The 23,261-nt window shown below is 44.4% G+C and overlaps 1 protein-coding gene across 2 annotated transcripts in view; it reads right to left on the bottom strand.

Moving 5' to 3' along the window:
- Positions 1-603: 603 nt before the first annotated feature.
- The window catches only part of LOC105690569 (titin), a 35,374-nt gene continuing 12,716 nt past the window's right edge, over positions 604-23,261 (bottom strand). The window contains exons 2-8 of one of the 2 annotated variants that reach the window (XM_048653283.1): positions 20,144-20,253; positions 15,981-16,028; positions 15,412-15,882; positions 15,038-15,325; positions 11,427-14,959; positions 3,631-11,336; positions 604-3,543 (exon numbers count right to left, since the gene is read on the bottom strand). In XM_048653283.1, coding sequence (XP_048509240.1) covers positions 3,441-3,543; positions 3,631-11,336; positions 11,427-14,959; positions 15,038-15,325; positions 15,412-15,882; positions 15,981-16,028; positions 20,144-20,234 — 12,240 coding nt within the window. In that variant the 5' untranslated portion in view covers positions 20,235-20,253 and the 3' untranslated portion in view covers positions 604-3,440. Of the gene's footprint in view, positions 3,544-3,630; positions 14,960-15,037; positions 15,326-15,411; positions 15,883-15,980; positions 16,029-20,143; positions 20,254-23,261 lie in introns of both variants that reach the window. The other variant, XM_012408459.3, reaches the window with a different exon arrangement.

Consider the following 23,261-nt stretch of genomic DNA (forward strand, 5'->3'; position numbering starts at 1 on the left):
TTCAATACAAAAACATAAGCTAGTTTTTTCGTCGAGTATAAAAATGTCCGCTCCAAATCATCGTCTCACTGGAGTGGTTACTGTATATACGTACAATAGGAGTCAAGGGATTTATTGTTAGATAATAATCAGTCGCCGAATTTTCACAGTATAATATTTAGATTCACGCCTAATTATACCATAATTCATATGCTATGAAATTTCAGCTACTTTTTTCCATTCCCTCTCCTCTTACCTTCCTCCTCGTGTATTTTTATAATTACACATTCACCGTACGTTTATTTTTCATATTATTATTATCATTATCATTATTATTGATATTATGATTATGATTATTATTTAATATTCGTAAAATGATTGTTATTATTGAAAATCGTACAATGTTTAATGTCTATTGCGATCGTTTATATTGTTAATATTATTATTGTTATTACTACACAACTACTACTACTAACATTATTATCACTATCGTGATTATTGTTTAATCGCATATAATATGAATGGATATCGTATGTACTTGTATATAAGGATATATAAATACTAAAGTTTTTGACTAATCTAATATAGACGTGGCATGCTGAAAATGACTCGATCTCGATATCATTTGGTACACGGGTCGGGTGGGTCGGGGGAGGTTTGAATATCAAGCAGCGTAGAATGTGATGGATTCCGAAATTCTTCTCAGTGATGTGGAGTAAAAAAAGCAACGAGATAACAAAAAAAAAAGGAAGAAAAAAATCCGAAAACAATTTTCACCGGATCGAATTTCTATTCATTGTCAGCGTGCTTATCCGCCGGAATAAATTTTCCCGCATCCCTGTTTTGTCGTACATCCTATAAGGATTATTGAAAAATTTCGGGACGCACGTTCCAGGAGAATCGTCTCGCTATGCAAAATATACACAGGGGTCGGGCTAGTCCGAACGTTCAAGGGTTAGAAGCCACTTTTAACAATTAAATTTCCCGAGTCATGATAATATTAATAATGATAGTCATGTCGTCGTTGATAATAATAATAAGAGTAATAATAATGTTCCATAATTTCGTCTATATACGCAGGAGTCAAGAGACGAGAAAAAAAAAGGAAAAATAAGTTCAAACAAAACGTAATAAATTTTATATACCGGGCGTAATAAAATGGCAAGCTTCTCTCGATCGAACGATCCGGATCGTAGCCGGACCGTACAGCAAGGTAGAATTCTATACGATATATATAATATATATAGGCGTACGTGATATAATATTTCATATACATTTATGTATAGACTTTAGGGTTTTATTTTGAGGAAGGCCGGCTCGTATATTTTACTATAATATTCGATTTTTCAGCTTCCTTATTTTATTTTATCTTATTTCATTTTTTTGTTTGTTACTTTTTTGCAGTTTTAGCATTTTTTTTTAGGTTTTTTTTTCATTCGGATCTCATTTGGGATCTCTCTTGTAATATGTATTTGTATATAAATACAGACAGTATAATTGTATAGATATGCTAAAAATTAAGTCTCGTACGATGACACGGGCCTTTATTTATCTTTATATGCATAATGTATAATGTATATATATGTATATATATAGTATAATATCACCTATGTCACTTTGTTCGAGAGCTTCAAAGTTCGACGAATACATACGACAACTACAATTGCATATGGTACTGTATAATTATCTATTCAGTTGTGTATAAAATATGTTTAGTTGTGCGCTTGACTGTTTGATGTGCGCTCAAATTTCCTTGAAATTTTTGAAACTACACGAAAAGAACAGAAAATTATTCAACAGAATAAATAAAAATCAATTTTAGTAGAGAGTAAAAAAAAAAAAAAATTATAGTATTCTTAATTGTTGCGATTCGAATTTGTGATGTACGTGATAACATTAATAACATAAAATATAGTAACAATAATAATAGTAATAATATTATTAATAATATTAATATAATATTAATGTAATAATAATAATCATAATCATAATCATAGTAATAAGAATAATAACAATCGGTCTAGCGATACTTTGAAGCAAAAGAACAAAGAAGAATTTCATACGGTTGGTATAGTAAATTGTAGGATTACTTATAATCAATTAATTATTTATTCATTAATTATATTGAGAGTATAGTGTATAAAGAATCATATATATTATTATTATATATATATATATATATATATGATACCAGCTCGCCGGAGAAGCATTCTTAAATTATAAATGAACTTCCGGTCCTCCGTGCGAGCCGTTGTTTGAGCTTTGAAGTTGTGTGTACGTTTATCATTACCATAGTGAGTGCGAGTTTAATTATTATTATCATTTATTTCTTTAATTTTTTATTTTTTAATCTCGTTTCGTCACGATTTATAACGGATGTTTACGGATAATCGGAGGTAAAATGCATATTTGAGGATAGACAGATAATAAAATATATATATATGTATGTATATATTTATGTATTAGCGTGTCAATCCTTGTAGAAAAAAACCCCGAATCATGCGTGCTCATTTATTGAAAATCATTTTGCAGATTTTTGAGCAGCCGTTATAAATCGTGGCGCGCGGCTATCTAATTTATAACTATCTCGTCTTTTACTCATCTTTATTATTTATTTATTTATTTATTTTTTCTCGTTTCTTATATCTCGATCAACTACCCTTTTATCCGTATACTTTTCTTACCGCTCTCGAATTTTTTCTCTTAAACTTTTTTTTGTTTTTCATTTTTTTTGCATTTTTATACTTTCTTGTTTCAATTCGTTTTCTTTTAATTTTTTATCTATAATCTCGTTTTAACGCGCTCGGTATCGTTCTACGTCTATAATATCTATCTCGCGATGACGTTTGTGACAGTGATATGGCTAAGTAAGTTGTTGTCGCTAAGCGAAAGCGCCCGTTATTTTTTTTTTCGTTTCATTTACTTGGCACTGACGAAGGCACAGTCATTAGTCTCGTTTGTTTCGTAGCTCCGCAATATTACGTTTTTATCTTTATATTGCAAATTTTTTGTTAATTTTTTTTTTGCGGTAAAATATTTTCGTACAACACACAAGAGCAACGTTAATTACCATAAAACTTAGATATTTTGTTTCCTTTCTTTCGTTCTTTATATTTTGGCACAATAAACGTGCGAGTTACGGATAAATCGAATTTTTGTTGTTGGCGTTGTTTTAAGTGTATATACTTTTATATATATATATAGTATGTGTGTATTGTTGTGTTGTTTGTTTTTTTTTTCTTCTGTTACACCCGTGTATAAATACATATATAAAAAATGTTTAAGTTTTGGCCACTCAGTATAGTTTGTCTTCGTCGGGCACTTTATTAATTGTCTGTGTTCCGCGCGCGTAGAATTATTATAAAATAATTTTAATTCACTTTTTTACAACACTGTTCAATTTAATATCAGCTCTTTTATCTCAAATGAGATGAGGGAGTTCCATCGTTTTATACCAGAGCTCATCTCCTCCTTCTGGCTGTAGCCGCGGCGATCATTTGCCTCAACATCGGCTCTGGACTGCATACTCGGGGTTCACATTTCATGTTACCGTCTCCACCGCATCTGGAAAAATTTATCGAAGCGTAAGAGATTGCTCGAAAAATTACTGGAAGATAAATAGAATTGATCAATTATAATGTTAGTACTCACGTGCATTGAAGGCAAGGACCAGATGCGGATGGAATGACTTCTCCGACTCGATATGCGAGTCCACGTATTTGGCAACCGCTTCTCCTGGCAGCGCCCTTGTAGGCATGCGACAAGAAGTGAGGTGGAAGGGTTGTTGTCGTCGTCGTTGTTGTTGTCGTAAGATTCAGTGACGTTGCCATTGAAACAGGACACTCGTACCTCGGGCAACAGAATCCATTTATAGGCTCTTCGTGACAACCATGAATTGGTGGAGGACAACTTTGCTGTAGGCAGATAATATCGCTTCGGAAACAGAAGCAGAAGTCGCAAGGATCATCTCTCGGTATCTGTTGGGCAGATACGTAGACCTTTCCACCATATCTGCAAGTGCCTGGTCCGTAAATTGCCTGGTCATCTTCATCGTAGTCATCACCGCCATCGTCTCCTTCGGACTCAGGAGTCAAGTAACTTCCGTTGTTTATCGGGAAGTGACTGTTGTCCTCTCCGGAGACTGACTGTTCAGGATACGTCGATTGTGTGCTCGGGGTCGGATGACCGTAATGATCTGGTTTTGTTGGTGGTTTGTGTTCATTGATTGGCGGTACCGGATGATCGTCGGGTCCAATCGTTAATTGTCCTTCCGTATCATCGCTCGTTGGTTGTTCTGGTAGTTCTCCAAATTGATCGGGAGTCTGAACCTGTTGATGTTGATCTTCTTCGATTGGTTCTTCTGGGGCAGCACTTGGAGATGGTTCCGCGGGTGCATTCACTTCCGGTGTTTGTTCTTCAGGAATATTCTCTTCCGACGTTTGCCCACTCTCGTCACTTACCGATGGCTTTTGATCTTCCGTTGCAGTGGTGACTGGTTCGACAGGTTTCTCCTCAGGTATCGGAAGATCCGTATGTCCACTTTGTGGTGTTCCATCCTCTGCTAACGTTGGCTTGGTTGACTCAATGGGGCTTTCTTCGCCAGCTGATGGCTCCTCAGCAACCTTGACGGGCGATTCTACATCAGGCACGACTGGAGTTTCCTCTGGCTTCTGTTCGACCGGTGTTACGTCTGTTGGTCTTTCTTCTTCTGCCGATGGTTCATTAGTTGCTCCAGGTTGTTCAGTTTCCGGTTTTGCCGGTTCATCAACTGCCGATTTCGTCGGGACTTGTTCAGGGATACTGGACTCTCCTTCCGGAGCTGGTTGAGCTACCGGTTCTTCCGTTGCAACATCAGAAGGTTTGTCTTGTTCGACGGGCTTTGGTGATTCGCCAGTTTCGTCTTCCGGTTCTCCACTCGGGCTAAGCGTTTCAGTGGGCTCAGATGAACCGGATGCTTCGGTTGGTTCTTCATCGGTAACAACAGCTTCCCTAGTTGGCGTAGGTGTGTCAGGGTGTTCGATCAAAGTCGGTCCTGTGGGATTTTCTTCTTGTGTGTTGTCCGTTGGTGCTGAGGTTTCGGAATCGTCATGTGAAACTGGTCCAGCTGTCGATTGCTGTTCGGTAGGACTAATTTCACCTTCTTTGTCCGGAGTTGATGTGGGTTCCTCTGCATTTTCGGTTGGAATGGGTCCAGCGGTGGGCTCTTCAGAAGCAATGGTTTGATCAGGTGTGCCTGATGTTGGCGCAGGTGCTTCGGTATCATCGTGTTCAATTGGCGTAATTTCGTCGTCCTTAGGTGCTGACGATACAGGTGTCTCGGCATTGTCGGTTGCAACAGGTGCAATGGTTGGCGATTCAGCGTTAACAATAGGTGTTTGCTCATCGGGATGCTCTGTTGACTCTGATTCCTCAGCATTCTTTTCCGGATGTGCAGGTACAGCTGTTGGAGAGGTATCGTCGTCTGATGTCGTAACTGGGGCGAGAGGTGAAGACGAGGTTGAATCACCCGATTGGATATGGTCCTCAGGAGTTACACTTGTAGCTGGTTCTTTTGTTTGATCATCGGAAACTGGTCCTCTCGTTATCGGGCCTTCGACCGGAATGCTAATAGTTGGCACTGGGGTTTCCGCTTCACCACCTGAAACTGATTCTTTTTCTGGCTCATCTGTAGGAATGATTTCCTTGTCGTTACTCTCCGTAGGAGGAAGTGGTTTTTGCTCATCATCTGAAACGGGTCCCGCATCGGGTTTCTGATCAGTAACATTTGCTCCTTCGTCTTCTGCAGATGTTTCGGTTTGATCAGGTACGACAGGCGTTGGCTGAGGTTCTTTACTAGAAACAGTTTGTTCTTCTGCATGTGCGATTGTCACGGGTGTTTCAGTATCATGATCAAACGTATGTTGATCTTCTGGTTGCTGTCCTACAGTAGTTTGATCTTCTTCGCTTACAGGCGAGACAGGTGTGGCATCATGTTCGGGCGAAGCGGAAGCAGATTCCAACTCTGGCTTTTGGTTTTCTGTGTCGACGACTGGTGCGGGCGTTTCAACATCGGTTAGATCAGGACTTCCTTCCGTAATTGGCGTTTCAGGAGAAGCAGTTTCACCTTCTTCATTTACGGTCGGCGCAGGACTTCCAGCATCCTCCGGCGACAAAGATACATCTCCCACCTCGGATGTTGGAGCCGTGTGATCTTCAACGTTTGGCTTGGGCTCACTAGTCTTGATACCTTGATCTGGTGATCCAGATTCAGATGTTGATTCTTCGTCTATAACAGGTGCATTTGTCGCGCTCACGGAAGGTTCGACGGATTCGGAATGTTCAGATAAGTCTCCTTCAGTTGCCTCCTCAGTTTCACCAGAGGTTTGGCTCTCCACAGTTGGTGAAGTGGATCCGGCGTTTTCAATTGGAGCTGAGCCTTCAGTTGGATATTCATCCTTGTGGTCTATAGCGGTCACAGGCGTGTCAGGGCTCTCATGATCGACAGGTACAACCGTCGGTTCTTCTCCATTTGATTCAGTGGATTCGGTTTGGTCGGATTTAACTGGCCCAGCTGTCGTCTCTATGTCAGTGATTTGGTCTCCACTGCTTACAGTAGGGGCAGCAGCGCCTTCGTCATCATGCGATACTGGCCCAGTTGTTGGGTGTTCAGCAGGTTCACTTTCTTCACCTTCACTTACAGGTGTTGCAGCTGTTTCAGGTTCAATTGGTTCAATACCATGCTCAATAACTGCTGGAGTCTGATCTTCGACGCCTGAGCCATGTGCTGCTTCTTCAGCATCGTCAGGCGATGCCAAATGAGTCGTTGGTTTTACTTCTTCTAAAGTCTGATCATCCTCATTCGCATGCTGCTCAGGGATTTCAGTTTCAATGGGAGTCTGCTCGTCGGTGGTTGATTGCTTTGTTGGTGCTGCTGTTTCCTGTGGTTGTTCGGTGGAGACTGGTTTCTCAACTGGTTCGCTCACCTCAGTTGGTATAATTTCTTCAATTGGGCTTTGATTTTCGCTTGCTGGCAGAGCGGGTGTTTCGGTGTCAGAAGGTTCAGCAGGCTCAATATGGTCAGTGGTGGCTGGGGAAGCAGGAGTGTCGTTTTCAGTGGGTCCTTCTGGTATGATATTCTCACCTTGTTCGCTCAAAGCTGGTGCTGATGTTTGAGGTTGGTCAGGTGATTCAGATTCAGCTGACGAAACTTCCGCAGGGACAGTGACTGTAGGAGCTTCAATTTCAGGGAGAGATCCTACGGTTGAACTATCAACAGGTACTATGGATTCACCAGTTTCAAGTGGCTTTTTCAAGTCTGATTGGTCCGTTGGAGATGATTCGTCAATTGGTTCCGTAGACTCGGTCGGCTCTGTTTCTAATCCGGGCTGAGTTTCAGGAACATTCTTTTCAGGCTGCTGGTCTTCCGATGGAGTATCTTCTGTATCTTTCACTATGGCCTTATCGGTTTGGACTTCAGCAGTAGTTTCGACAGAACCCGGGGTCTCGTTGGTCTGTTCCTGACTGTCTATGACAGGTGATTCTTGGTGTTGCGTGACGTCAGTATGCTCGTCAACTCCTGTCGGGCTACCAGACTCCGTTGTATCGAGTAATTGCTCTGTGCTAGTTTCACCCGTAGGTGCTACTGGCGCGGAGGAATCCTCTTCAATTGGTTGAACTGTATCTCCAGTTGGTTCTCCTTCTTGTCCAGCTACGACAGGTATTGAAGTTGCCGGTTCTTCATCGGGCCTAGCAGTTTTATCATCTCCAGTTGTTCTAGTAGGCGTGGCAGGTTCCTCGGGCTCACTTTCCTGTTCGGCGGAAACTGTTGGCTTAGCACTTTCTGTTTCACCTTCAACGGTAGGTAATTGTGGCTCGCTGACATCAGTTTGTTCTTCATCTGAGGTAATTGGTTCCACAGGAAGTCGGGTATCGGTTTCAGTGTCTTTTTTGTCTGTGGTAAGATCCGGTGTATTTTCATCTGTGACCGGACTGTCTGGGATATTGGATTGCTCATCAACTGAGGCTGGTTCACCACTTTTATCGTCCTCCCCTGTAGTAATGACACCTTCGACACTTGAAACGGTAGTTTCGGTGGGCAGTTTATCGGGGGTCTCGGAAGGTGTTTGCTCATGATCATGTGGAATAATAGGTTCCTGTCCAGCAATAGGTGTAACTTCTTCGCCTTGTTGCTGATCAACAGGACTGGCAGTTTCGATAGCTACTTCGGGTTTGGGAGTTTCATCAACAATCGGCTGTTCGGGAATCTCATTGGTATCTGTTGATCCAGGTTCGCCTCGCGTGGGAGTTGTTGGTTCAGCACCTGCTTCAAATTCAGGGGCAACAGTCTTTTGATCATCGAGTTCAGCTTCAGGTTCATTGCTTGAGACAGTATTTGCGTCGACAGGTATTCCGTTGTGCACATCAGAGCTCGGTGTCACTTCGTCGCTTGGTTGCACTGGGTGATCTTCAACAGATGTTTCGGGTTCTCCCGCGTGCTCGCCAGTGGCTGGCACATTAGGCCTAGTACCTTCTTCGAAACTGATAGCAGGTTTTGTGCTCTCTTCATAACCAGGACCGTGGTGTTCGGCCATCTGGCTGCCCGATTCCAACTCGACCGTTGGTACAGAATCACATGAGTATATCGGACAACAAGAATCAGTGCTTGTATGAACAGGCATGCAATTGGTGAGATGACTGGGTGGGGGAGGACAATCAACGAGGTCACAATGAACGATACTGCTTATGCAATGGCATCGAACTTGGCAAAGATTTGCTGGCGGGATAGCTGAATTATTCGCGAACGATTGGCCATCTACGAGACAGTTACCTTCACCCGGAATAATTGGAGAGGACTTATCACCAACTAGGTCTGGTTTCTCATGTTCAATGACAGCTGGTTCTGTGCCTTCAACTTCAACGGGAGTTTCAGAGGATACAGATTGTTCTGGTTCGATCGGTTTTTGTTCCTCATCATCTGTTGTTTGAGTTGGTAATTGTCCCTCTTGTGATGGCTGAATCGGTTCCTCTTCGGCAGTGATGGGTTCAATCGGTCTTTGCTCGTCCACAGATGGCTTGGCTGGATTTTCTCCTTCAACGTTTCTGGTTGGCACTTCGTCATCAACGGATAACTCAGTTGGTTTCTGCTCCGACACAGGTATATCTGAAGTCTTGTCTTGACTTTCTGGAGTTTCCGATGTCACGATTGGTTTCTCTTCAAGAACAGCTGCTTCGGTTGGCTCTTGTTCGGGTTTCACTGGTTCCATTGGCTTCGCCTCAAAAACTGGAGACTCAGTTAATTCAGCATCAATTGCAGGAAGTCTAGTGGGTTCTTCTTCAGTTGGCGTAGATTTGACCGGTTGTTCTTCTGATGGCTCTCTTTCATCAATTGGAGATTCCGTCAGTTTATCGCCAAGGATGGGGATTTCGGTAGGATTTTCTTCAGGTCGCGATGATGAAGCTGGTCCTTCGCTTTCAGCAGTTCCTTCAGTTGGCTTTTCCTCAACAACCGCGACTTCTGTTGGTTTTTCTTCAGCAACAGAACCTTCAGTAGGCTTTCCTCCACTAAGAGTGGGTTCAGGCTTCTGACTGACTTCAGATTCTTCGGGTTGCTTTTGTTCAGATGGTTGTGATTCTGTGACAATCACAATGGGTGAGTCAGTTGGTTTTTCTTCTGTCACAGATACGTCGATGGGTTTCGATTCATCGACTGGGGCACTGGATATGTTCTCTCCTTCAATCGGAATGTCTGTCGGCTTCTGTTCCTCAACTGAGGTATCAGTTGGTTTCTTTTCGTCTTCTGGAACATTGGTGGGTTGAGCTTCCGAAATAGGGTTCTCTGTCAATTTCTCCTGCCCAATTTCAGTTTCTGTTGGCTCCTCCACATAAACAGGGGTACCAGTTGGTATCTCTGCACTTGAAGGAACGTCAGTAGGCTTGGCGTCTATAGAAGCAGTATCAGTAACCTTCTCTTCCTCAACGGTAATTTCAGTCGGCTTCTGCTCAGCAATTGGAGCGTTAGTTGGTTCTTCTTCTGTTGGAGAATGTTCCGACAATTTGTCGTCTAGAGGGGTAGCAGTATTTGTGTCGTCGTCGGAAACAGATGGCTGAACTGGTGTTCCCTCAGTATCAGAAGGCTCAGTTTCTTTGACTTGTTCATCAATGGTGGAAGTTCGAGTTGGTTCTTGGTCAGGTTCACCTGTTGGCTGCTCTCCAGACACGGACACATCAGATGGTTCTTCTTCAGTGGTAGGAATTTTGGTCTGTTCATCTGTGGGAATTGTCGGTTCGTTAGGTTTATCATCAGTAGATGGAGTCTCTGGAGTTTCTGGTATCTTCTCTTCGGAAACTGATGGCTCAGTTGACTTGTCGCTAATAGCTGATTCGGTCGGGTTTTCGACGGCAGGTTCATTATCTTTCTCAACGGCAACTGAATCATCGATTGGTTTTTGTTCCTCAATGGGTTTTTGTTCTTCTTCTGCAACAGAAGCGTCAGTAGGGTTTTCTTCCGTAGGAAGAATAACGGTTGGCTTCTCGTCACTAATGGAAATCTCAGGCTTTTCGTGATCCACGTGGGTAGCCTCTGTTGGTTTTTCATCAGAAATAGATTCATCTGTAACTGATTGCTCCGTCAAAGAGTTCACCGGAGTTTTCTCTTCCATTCCAGAAACTTCAGTTGGTTTTTGTTCTTCGGCTGCAACTTCTGGAGTTTCAGCTTCCGAAGTAGGGGACTGTGTTGGTTGTTCTTCGGTGACCTTCTCTTGAGTGATAGTGCCTTCAGTGGGATTTTCTATAGCAATCGGGGTAATAGTTGGTTTTTCTTCTGACGTTGGTAGACTGGTTTCTTTCTGATTTGTTATAGCATCTTCCGTGACTTGTTGTTCGTCAGTAGGTTCTAGTTCCTTAACTAAGGTATCAGTTGGTTTTTGATCCTCAACTGAAACATCCGTTGGTTTCTGTTCCTCCACTGGGATATCAGATGGTTTTTGATCCTCGACTGGAACATCCGTTGGTTTCTGTTCCTCCACTGGGATATCAGATGGTTTTTGTTCCTCGACTGGAACATCCGTTGGTTTCTGTTCCTCCACTGGGATATCAGATGGTTTTTGTTCCTCGACTGGAACATCTGTTGGTTTTTGTTCCTCCACTGGGATATCAGATGGTTTTTGTTCCTCGACTGAAACATCCGTTGGTTTCTGTTCCTCGACTGAAATAACAGTTGGCTTTTGTTCCTCAAGTGAGGCATCAGTTGGTTTTTGTTCCTCGATTGAAATATCAGTTGGTTTTTGTTCCTCCGCTAAAATGTCAGTTGGTTTTTGTTCCTCTGCTGGAATGTCAGTTGGCTTTTGTTCCTCGAGTGAGGCATCAGTTGGTTCTTGTTCCTCGATTGAAATATCAGTTGGTTTTTGTTCCTCCGCTGAAATATCAGTTGGCTTTTGTCCCTCAAGTGAGGAATCAGTTGGTTCTTGTTCCTCGGCTGAAATATCAGTCGGTTTTTGTTCGTCGAGTGAGGCATCAGTCGGTTTTTGTTCCTCGAGTGAGGCATCAGTCGGCGTTTGTTCCTCGAGTGAGGCATCAGTCGGCTTTTGTTCCTCGAGTGAGGCATCAGTTGGTTTTTGTTCCTCCGCTGAAATGTCAGTTGGTTTTTGTTCCTCCGCTGGAATGTCAGTTGGTTTTTGTTCCTCCGCTGAAATGTCAGTTGGTTTTTGTTCCTCCGCTGGAATGTCAGTTGGTTTTTCTCCCTCGGCTGAAATGTCAGTTGGTTTTTGTTCCTCTGCTGGAATGTCAGTAGGTTTTTGTTCCTCAACTGAGATATTAGTTGGTTTCTCGTCTTCAACTGGCACGTCAGTTGGCTTCTGTTCGCTATCAGTTAGTCTAATTACTTTGTCATCAGAAATGGAAGCGTCCGTTGGCTTTTCTTCGGCAGGAGAGGAATCAGTTGTTTCATTTTCAGCTTGAGATGGCTCGTCTGGTTTTTCCGAAGCTTCTGTTGGTGTTTCTTGTACAATAGGTATGTCTGTATGCTCACTTTCGGGAATAGTAGTATCGATCGGTTTCTGTCCATCATCAAGGGATGGAATCGGTTTTTGTTCGTCGATTAAAGTTGGCGTTGGATTTTCCTCAGCAATGGATGCTTCGGTTGGCAGTGTCTCTGCAACTGAACCCTCAATTGGTTTTGATTCAACGGGAGAACCCTCTGGTTCTATCTCTTGATCAATACCAGTTTCGGTCGGTTTTCCCTCAGAAAGATCACCTTCATTTGGTTCTTCGGAATTTGGAGTTATTGTTTCTTGCTCAATCGTTCCCTCTACAGAAGGCTTGCTTTCTGTATCAGAGTCATGGGTTGGCTTCTCTTCGCCAGTAATCGCAGCTTCGGTCGGCAATTCGGATGGAGTGGGGCCTTCAGTTTCTTGTTGTTCATCTTCTGTCGGTTTTTGATCAACAATGGTTTCGATCGGCTGTTGTTCACCCGATGAAGAAGTGGGCCGTCCTTCAGCAGAAGTGGAGTCATCAGTTGGTTTCTGTTCGGGAACAGAAATTTCACTAGTCTCTTGTTCAGTTACTGAGGCCTCGGTAGGTTTATCTTCACCGATGGAATCTTCCGGTAATCCAGTATCGTGACTGGGTACACTTCCCGGTTGTTCCGAATTTACATTTTCAGCCGGTAACTCTACACTTATAATTGGCTCCTGAGTCTTTTCTTCATTTTCTGCGTCAGCCTCATTGCTACTTGGGGTTGGCTCAGAGGGCTGTTGTTCTACCCCAGTGGGAGCATTTGTTGGCAAACTTCCATCCTCAGATGATACTTGATGCTGTTCTACATCATCTGGTTGTTGTGATTCAATTGGCTTATCTTCAATGGAACCATCGATTGGCGTTTGCGCGGTTTCTTCTGGTTTTCCATCGTGATCCTCCATCGAGACAGCAGGAGTTTCTGAACTAATGATAGTGCTGTCAGTGGGTTTCACTTCTTCCTGGATTTCTGTCTGGCCAGCTTCAGTTGGTTGTTGAGCGGTTTCGATGGGCTCCTCATTTTCACTTCCCACAGGAATCGTTTCCGGGGATGCTTGCTCTTCGGCAGTCGATGGGCTTACAGGTTCTTCTTTTTCGAATGCTACTTCGTCGTGAGGGATGGAAGTAGTAGAATCTTGTTCTTCATTCGGAGCTTCATGGTGTTCCGTTGATTCGGCGGGTGGGATGTAGGTCGCCGGAGGCTTCTGATCAATTATCAAACTATCGGGAATATGGACGTGGTGAACCTCGTCGTACACTTCAGTGACATGCATTTCTTCTACCGCACCATTGTCTTCAGCCTTGTGGACCGGAACACGGTCGGAAATCGGTATACCCGTTGGTCCTTGTTCAGGAATATTATGCTCTTCTTCGGAAATTGTTGACTCGTTTGGCTTATCAGCTTCAGTAGGTGGTTCTGGTTTCTGTTCGTCAACAACTACTGGCTCCATTGGATGATCTTCGTCAATAGTAGTTTCTTTAACTGGTTCGATCTTATCGTCTTCGGTAGGGATGACACTGGGTGGATGTTGATCTACCGTTGAGGGCTTCTCGTCTGTTGGTTCTGCCTCTGAAATTTTAGAATCGATTTGCTTTTCATCCTCAGGCTTTGATGTTTCCGTTGGTTTCTGTTCAGTATCGACTTCTTTTTCTGGCTTGCCTTCTTGACCATCTGGAATTAAGGTAGCTTCTTCACTGGGTAATCTCTCAGTTGGGGCAGCATCATTAGTATTTTCTGAAGTTGTTGGCTGAAGATCGGGTCTCGAAGAAGCGTGTTCCTCTGCAGGGAATAAAATGTCTCCGGGGAAATGGACTGAATCATCCGTAGGCTTGGATTCTCGTGGCGGAGAGTGTTCCCCACTTTCTTCTTCTGTGTGTGCTTCTTCGATTGGGTGACCTGTAGATTCAACTGGACTCTCTTCAGATTCAGTAGATGGTTTCGTTTCGTCGATCGATGCTTCTTCTGCTGGAGTTGGCTCAATTTCAGAAACTGGTTCGACGGTTTGTTGAGGTACGTCAGTCGCTTGCACGACCGAAGGCTCTTGTTCCGGTGTTTTCAGAGGCTTGTGTTCCTCGCCTGCGGGCTCGACTGGCCCCTCTACATTTTCACCTTCAGGTTTCGTTGGGAGTTTCTGGCCAAAGATTGCAGATCCCGGTGGTTCTATTATGTCGTCTTCATCGGAGACATTCGAATCCTGTGAATCAATTGTTTCTTTCGTTGGTTCTTGTTCCACTTCCTTAATAGTTTCCTGCGTGGGTGTTTCCCCAGTAGCGGCAATTTCACCTTCGGATACAGGTCCATCCGTGACATGAACTGAATCTTCTGGTTTCGTTTCAGGAACATTTACTTCAGGTTGCGCCTTATCGTCTGGATTGATTTCGTCGGAAGGAGCTGGAGTCTCTACTTCACCATCATGTTCTGCCACTTCGTGTTGTGAATCTTCTGTCGCAGGTTTCGGAGTATGTTCTTCACCGAATATTGCTGGTTGTTCAGGTGAAGGAATATCACTTGACTCTTTTTCGTCAGTAGATTCAGCGGGCTTATCTTCGGCTTTCGGCTTTTGATTGGCAACATTAGCCTCAGTAGGATGATCCACAATGTTGTCGTCGTCCGTCTCACCATTTGGTAAGCGAGTCGGAGTTTCGGCGGGCAGATCACCTCCGTCGAATGGTTTCACGGTCTGTGATGTGACGTCGTCTCCGTTTACGGGTTCATGTTCAATCGTTCCTTCGATGGAACCTTCATTGTCTCCGTGTTGTTCAGGGATCGTATTATCGGCACCGGGGAAAGCGTCAACTGTTTGCTGGCTGTCGTCGACTTCCTGTTGTTGACTATCGTCCACTGGCTTTTGCTGATCATCTTCAACCTGTTGCGTTATATCGTCGTCATCGTGCTGACCTTCAATGCCCGAAAATGGCGATTCCGTGACTTGCTGAATGAAGGGAAACTCGTCCGGCTGGTCATCGATTTGCGTTGGGCCACTGTCACCTTCTGTAATCGAAAATTACGAATCAGACACATTATCGGTAACAATTCATCCATTCACTCGCATAGAAATTTTCTACCCACCGCACTGGTACGCGGTCGGACAACATTTGCCCTCCGGAGTAGGCAATGGCACGCAGTTCTTGCCGTACGTCTTCATAGGTACACCACAATTTTGAACGGCGCAAACTATGTCACCGTGGAAACAGTAGCAGTGTTTGCAGGCTCGGTCTGACTGGACAAGCTGTCCGTCGTCGTACATCTTGCCTTCATGGTAGCACTGGGGCACAGGAAGTCCTGGAGCAGCCGTGGTAGTCATGATGAGTCCGGTAGTGGGAGGACCAACGGTAGTAGACTGGTCTTCGTCATAATCTGTAACATCAAGTATCGGTACATTGATATGAAATCCAGAATTTTTGAATGACTCGTGGAGATTTTATAAAAAAAATGTAACATACCACAATTATATTTGACTGGGCAACAGACTCCGGACAAGTAGACAGGGTTGCATCCAGCGACACGGAGCGTACATTCTTGCATAACGCAAGTGGTTCTGTTCCTGATGCAGTAGCAAAGTTCGCAAGGGTTTCGGGGGTCAACTGGAAGCTGGGCACCGTCAGCGTAGAACTTTTGATCGACTCGGCAACCGTAATTGTCGTGAGCACCGAGTTCCGTTGAGCCAATTGTTGCCGGTGAGTTAGTCGTCGAGGTCAGAAGTTGAACGGGTACTTCAGGGCAAGTTATTATCGGACAGCATTGATCTGGTCGCTTTTCAACCGTACAATCTTGACCGATGGCTTTGGTAAAGGGGCAGACCCTCAGGTAGCACATCAACATCCGGTTGTGACAAGTGCAATTCAAGCATGGTTCGTTCGTTACTATTCTATCGCCTTCTTGATAGCGTTGAAAGTTGTAATAACAGCCGGTTTCTGACAAAAAAATAAACGAACCAAGCGATTGTTATTTATTGAAAGTTTTACAAGCGCGATGTGATGTCATCTTAACACCGGTAATTCTGAAAACTTACCTCCTTCGTATTCTGCGATATGTGTCGTATCTTGTTCGTATACAGGGGCTGAAAAATTAACAATAGATGTGTTTGTTACGTGATCTCTGATTTACCGCTGGATCAGATGCAAGGAAATAGTTGTTCATCGCTCCCAGATTCCTGAGGGATTACCATCCCATAATTATAATCAACTAGGGGGTGCGAAAAAGGTTGGGTAAGCGACGCACAAAGTGTGTCTAAGAATATACCTATACTCGTACTGGCAGGGGTTGAAAAATGGAAGAAAGGTTCGCTTGTCAGGCAGGATACCCTATACCGTACGAATGAGGCATTTATCATTTGGCATTGCGGAACGAGGGGAGGAGGCTGCTGTGTGCTCCCGAAAAGCGAGAGAATGAGTCAACGCGTCAGATGGACGGTCGGGTGCGTACAGCGGTGCAAATTCTCGTTAACGCTTGAAGCTTGGGGGGGTGGTGAATACCTCACACCCCTTGCGTTCTGTTATTCTACGGCTTGCGAGCACCGCTCCATGATAATTACTCGAGAGATTGGAGTGTCCTGAGCAGGAGAAGCTCGTCGACGATGACTTCGAGAGTAAATTAATCCGCACCGGCAGCGCGTATATAAGGTACTTTGAATGCTACGTTTTACGGGGTACCGTTTTCAACGATTCGAATTTATTCAACGGTAATGTTACACGATCACGCTCTTCTCTTCACACCGCAGTTCGTCGTCCCTCTTTTATTATTTTTATTTTTGTTTTCTTTACCTATGCACTTCTTCTGCATTTACTCATGCACGTGCGAACAAGAGAATCAGCATTCCGCACCGGGCGTGCCGACAATTTCCGATGAAATTATTTGTACCAAGAACCACAACTCCATGAATGACACTCGAGTATATGGCGAAGTATCAGTAGCCACATGCCTCCACGCTATAAAGTTGCGCACACCTCTTGATTGCGGTATTAACTGCGGCACGCAAAAACGAACGTTACACAGCTGCACCGGTGTCTCAGGGAAGATAATTTGCGAGCGAAATTCTCCTTACTTATTGCGATTCCATTACATTAGCCCCGAACTTTGGGGGACCTCGTTTACTACGCTAAACGATAATGTCGTACAAGAATCGAACAATGAACGTTTTTTACCGATCGCATCGATACTTCCTGGTTTCGTTCAGAATCCTGAAAAGTTCGATCTGGTTTTTTTTTATTATCATCGAGATTGATAATGCCGATCGCGATGTCGATGTCGCAACAATGGATAACGGGTCGTAATTGAGGGCGAAGATTAAACGACGCTAAAAAGTAGAATGTTTTCACTTTGACAAGATAGTATAGAATGGCTGACAACGGCACTTGAACAGCACAATTAAGCAGCTTCATCATCCTCGTTCGACTCTTGAGCCAAGTACAATAGGTTAAACCCGTTCGGTCGGGATTCTGCTTAAAGCAATTTGGCCAAAGGTTTCGTGACTCGGCGGCCATACACGACCTCCTTCGGAAAAACTCTAATGAGTATCTTCGCCTTGAGGTGCCAAGAGGAGCACGTAACCATAACGTGTACAATTCGTAGAGGTTTACAACATCCAAGGTTGAAGAATCACCCGAGTCTACATACATACGTGTGCGGGGTAATGATGCTGCACAAAGGACCAACATTAGAGTTTGCCAAAAATTAATCTCTGTAGACGGCATGAGTCGAACGGCGAATATAGTCGGTGGATCGGTACTCGGCGAGTAATAGCGATACTGTACGGAACGTGACTACTCGCAACCGTTTGGCAACGGAAAAAAAAAACGTCCGCAGCGTTTCAAGTATGACGAAGGATGTAAGAAGATTCGCCCACGCGGATTTCTTACACGTAATAAATTATAAAAGCACGATGCGTGGGAAGCGGGAAATCGGCTTCTCGGCTAGAAACACCCAGCGCGATAATCTTTCCGGTAATGCCAGATTTGTTCAGGGTGATAAAAATTCCGACCCCACGGATACGGTCGTCGTCAATTTTCATCGCTATTTAATAACAAGACCGCCGCCGACTCTCCGACAAACGATCCGGTAGTCCCCCCCCCCTCCCTCCTCCTTCCACTCGCCCCGTTAATAACGTTCGAAATTAATTAGTATCGATATAACGGTTCGAATTAAGAATTACGGTAACTCATTCGATGGACAAACTTACTCGCCATATTTATCATCGGACTTTTATAGATATAACTGTTGGCCAGTTCTATTACGTAAGGATGTACCGATCACACTTGATACCGGGCAACTCAGCTTCTTCCTTCGCGACGGTTAATCTGTTTCGCGCGAGTTGACGACCGTATAAAACCTCTTTACACGTGTTACTAAACTTGTTACTTATGTACGTACGTACCTCTACGTGGGCGTATTTACAGAGTACGTGCAGATGGGCAATGTGTGTACGAGGAACTCGTGAAATCATACCTATAGCGGCCTTGATGTGAAAGTTCATTACCTCGTGGTGCTGGTAATACGCGATCCTCGCTGGTGCGAGGATCGCCGCAACATGTCTTGTAATTAACACCACGCACGGTTACTAATGAGTATAATATTTTCACGAATCTTTCATAAACTTCGTACGAGCCGATGTTCGGATAATCTGGTTTTAGAAAGCCGATATTACGTGGGATATCTATTGCACGAGGTTCAAAGTTCCGACCGTGATATTTCAGGTAACTCCACTACTCCTATGCTGTATATAGGTATACGATTTTTCTTCCTTTTCCATCTTTGAAGACATCTTCCCTGCCGCTGCCGCTGCTGCCGGTGCATCGGCGCGATGTGGGTAACCGTTAAGAAGAATTCCTATCCTACGTAGCCCTGTACCTTCGAGAAGGGATCGTAAATTTTCAACCGAAGACGTCCCGCTCGAAGTCGACTAATAAGATTACTTAACCCCGACGTCGCGCTGACGTAGCACCCACACGTTCCGTTATACCTTTCCCCGGATGACCTCAGCTGACCTCCACACCTCAGGATTCCTCTTTTATACGGACCCCTCGAGCTCGCCGGGGTAAAGATATCTCTTTATCGCGTCGCTACTAAAAGTCATTTGTGTCTCACGAAGATTTAACGCTCGAAAATATTTCGCTTGTATTCGACAACGAGACAAGTAAGAGAATCGCGAATACGTTTTACCGGTAAATTACGCACGAAGATTGACTGCATATGGAAAGGTGTTCAGGGGTCGTCAGGTGTCCGGATAACCATAAGTAGCTCGGGTGCTCGCGGTCACTGACATCTCTCCTAAGAGGTTACAGGTTTGACCAGAATTCACTGCAGCCTCACTCACAAATGCAGAGGAACCGCTATGTCCTCTCATCGGCTCGAGTGTACGCCGCTCGCTTGATTTTATTTATTTTTATCCATTCTTCTTTCGCAATTTTCTCTCAAACATGCCCGACCTTCCGTCGTCTTCTGTTTCGCGAATCGGAAAGAGATGCGGATAACAATCGCGAAATTCGACTCGCTGCTTTCCGAGGCTGTTGAACCTATCCACGAATTTCCCTCCGAACTTGACCTCGGCAACGGGTTGCCAGGTGGTCCGGTGCGGGGCTGACGTTTTCTCGGTGAAAGTGATCCCGCCGGTTGCTAAGGATGGTCAATGGCAGAGCCACGCGTCCCGAGGGACGATTCGATGTGACCGTCAATCCCGGGTGCTTACTCGACTGTCAATGAACCTCGCATTACCAACTCACCGTTCTTAAAGTGAGTCCGGAGGAGAGACGTTTGAGGTACGTGAACAGAAAGGGTCTTTAACCCTCGCTAAACCGGCTTCACTTAAACGGAAGTCGATCATCGTCTACCACGAACTCGAGCTTCGCAACGACCTGGAAGACGCTGAATAGGTGGACGTCGTACAACCGATATGGCCTTAGTTTTATAACTTTACAACTCACGGACTGCCGCGGGCATGGGAAACTGTTAGAAAATCCGACGAAACCCGCAATCGATGGGATGCGGTGCAGGAAGAAGATTGAAAAAAAAAATAAATCAATTTGAATTAAATCGAAGGAGGAGGGTTTGAGTTATTCCGTTTTCGGACTGGGAGCGACGAACCCGTTCTCGAAATGAGGTAAAAATAAGAGGTGACGTTCGCAGCGTCGAGGAGAAATTTTCCTCGAGGGGGGAGAAAAAAAAAATAAAAAGACTTACCAGCGCGCGTGGAGCAGGCTGCTAATATTATGGCAACGAGGAACAGGATGATCTCCCCGGGTCGGCTCATCCCGGCACTCAACGCCGACATGTCGGCGGTCCTTTGTCTTCTGCAAATTAACAAAACAACATCTCGTTAGTCGTCGAAGTGCGAAGACACGTGTTGTAGTCGCTCAACCGCCGCTAACGCGTGCGTCTACAATAGAGCGTGAAATATAATAAGGGAATCTGTTGAAACTCGACGCTGTACGTGCGTTTTCGGCAATGTTACAATCTCCATCGTCGTCGTCGACTGTGCGAAATGCATGTCACTACATTTTTCCAAAAGAATTTTTTCGCTGCGGCAACCGCGACCGTTTCAGATCCAAAGAACATGTCGTCGTACAAGGATCAGATATCGGCGCGACGCTACGCTCTTCGTGGTTCGCGTAAATTAGCTATATTATAAATGAGATGACGATCGATAGGCGAGTTCCGTTTTTCGCTGGTAATTTATCGCAAATCATTTCTCACCGATATGCAAAACAGATATCCGTGAAATCCCGTTTACAGTATTGTAAAAAAAAAATGGCACGACGCGTATCCTCGATGACTTGTGGGCGGTGAAGAAAAAAAATTAAATAAACGAACAGATGGAATAAAACGAAAAAAAAAAAAAAAAACCGATTCTCCTGCACCACGAGGTACACGGTTATATCCAGCAGGTTGACTCGGCGACTCTTACGTCATTCCGTATTCTCGTTACGACCCATTCGATGCGGAATTCGGTGAATGGTCAACGGGCTATAGTATCGTGTGCTCCGTCGACTTCCTTTCCCTCTATATATATGTATTTTTTTTTTTTTTTTTTCTTTCTCTCCCGTCACAGCGACGGTAGGTACGTCACTCTCAGTACCAACTTCGACACCCGGCGCATATCAATGCAACGATAACTCGACACTTCAAAAAGGATGTGGTCCCTCGACGCGCTCCAACCAACGGCTCGAGACTAATCCCACTTATCATTATTCATGGCTCCGTAATTTTGGTATAAAAATCCTGTTTCCAAAATTATGGATATTACGCCGATAGATTCGCGTCTCACGTAAATTGTGTATACCAGTATTTTTTTTTTTTTTTGTGTTGATTTAAATACGCGTTTATAAGTATCTCGAAGCAACATTATCCAGCTATTTTCTGATGGCGCTTCTCAACACGCCGCTCCTAAAAATTCGAATCGACGTTTACCTCGATGTCATATTATGTACGATCTTGATTCGAGGGTCACGAAGACGGTCGCACGACAGTCGCGACGGTTGTGCCGGGTGCTCAACGATCGGATTCCAACGTATACCCACGTGTGTCATACGTATACATACGCATAAATAAACGTAATCATTGAACGGAGGATTGATGTGAAAAAATGTAATCACCGATTAGATCTCCGTAACGTTGTTATCTTTGCATATAGATGGACGGTTGACTGTATCGCATCTCATCGCTCACGTATGAATATGTATATACATATATATGTATATATGTGTACGAACAGACGCACATGTACAAGCCACGTACGGACCGTCCGGCGATACAAGTTATGCCGTACACGCGAGAAGTCCTCGAGCGTCGAAGAGGTTTTACCGTATCTCGACGTAATTTACGAGCCGAGTGATTAAATCCTGATTGTAATTCAGTTTCGTGATGCTCGTTCGTATAGGCAGGGCCGACCGAGAGGATGACCGGTGCGCCGTCAGTAGGTAGATACCGGTGATCGGATACGCCGTAGAGATGCTGGCCGGTGTTGCTGGCTGCTGGGGGGGTGCCGTAGCCGGCGCGAACGATTCCGTTACCGCCCGAAGGCTGGTTGGTTGCTCGATCTTCACCATTACCGTGGAACGCGGAATATGATTACCTTTACCTGGGAACCGACTCTTACCCCCTTCGTCCGCGGGGATATACACGTCATTCCGACGGTCACTCGTTGCCCTCCGAACCACCACCCGGGGGTGTTGTCGGCTTTCATTCCGATTCATGTTTCTTTGTCAAATTTTTTGTCATCCTACTCTCCACTTCTCCGCGATTTGCTTCGTGAATTCGAACGGCGTAACCCGTACCTAGCCGGGATTTAATACCCCATGACTAATAACCAGATGTATTACGATTGATTTAAACTCATTTGTACGGACGTGGCAAAAAAGCTGATTCTCGATAGTTGGTTAATTTTCTTTTCTGTTCCTCTTGGTTTTTGCGGGAGTGAATTTTTTTTTTTTTTTTTCTTCTCTCGCTCACTAAATGGCACGCTTTATTTTCCGCAATCGAATTACCCACCTCGGTCGTGTACGCGATTTCGGTGATACGGGAAAAAAAAAAGCAAAGAGGAAACAAAAACGACTCCGTCATTCCGAAGCGTTCTGCACGATCATTGCGGTCCGAAATTGTACATGACACGTCAAACGGGGAAAAGAGCCGTCTCGATCCGAGACCGCTTGACGATAGAATACCAAAAATCGATTATCGGCAAAGATTCGCCGTAGCTAATCGGAATTTCACGCTACCGCGAAGTGATACCGCCTTAACAAGCCTTCTGCCATAGATACGAGAGAAAAAAATGCGAATACAAAAAAAAAAAACAAGTGGAACGAAAAAAAATTTCGAACCTTCCTTCCACTGCTTCGCTCGTTCGGCTATGTACCTTCGTCATGAAATAGGCCAATTATTGATCACAATGGTGCTACAGAGAGCAATAATTTTTAACGACTCTGTAATCAACTTCCGAGAATCGCAGTTAACCACTGCAGTTTTTCGCATATCTAAAGCAAACAAGACATCAAGTTCCGCGAATTATTCGATCGGCGTTGCGACTCGAACTTCGCGAATCCAGCTACCTCGAGTTTTTCGAACTTGAGCTTTTTTTCCTCATGAGTAAATCGATCAACCGTGCGAATTTTGTTCAATTTTTTCCCTATTCTCTTCTCACGCAATATGTGACTGAAACAATTAGCGGTCGTTCGGTGGCTTTGCCATTGACTTTACTTTTGGTACAATCGGTCAGACGCGCGATTTTACTTCGGGGCGTTATGGTCGCCCAAGGTATACGACTTCCGCGTGCCATCCGCTCGCACGACGAGGCCTATTCCGC

The sequence above is a fragment of the Athalia rosae genome, chromosome 3 (genome assembly GCF_917208135.1).
Source record: "Athalia rosae chromosome 3, iyAthRosa1.1, whole genome shotgun sequence".
Lineage (NCBI taxonomy): Eukaryota > Metazoa > Arthropoda > Insecta > Hymenoptera > Athaliidae > Athalia > Athalia rosae.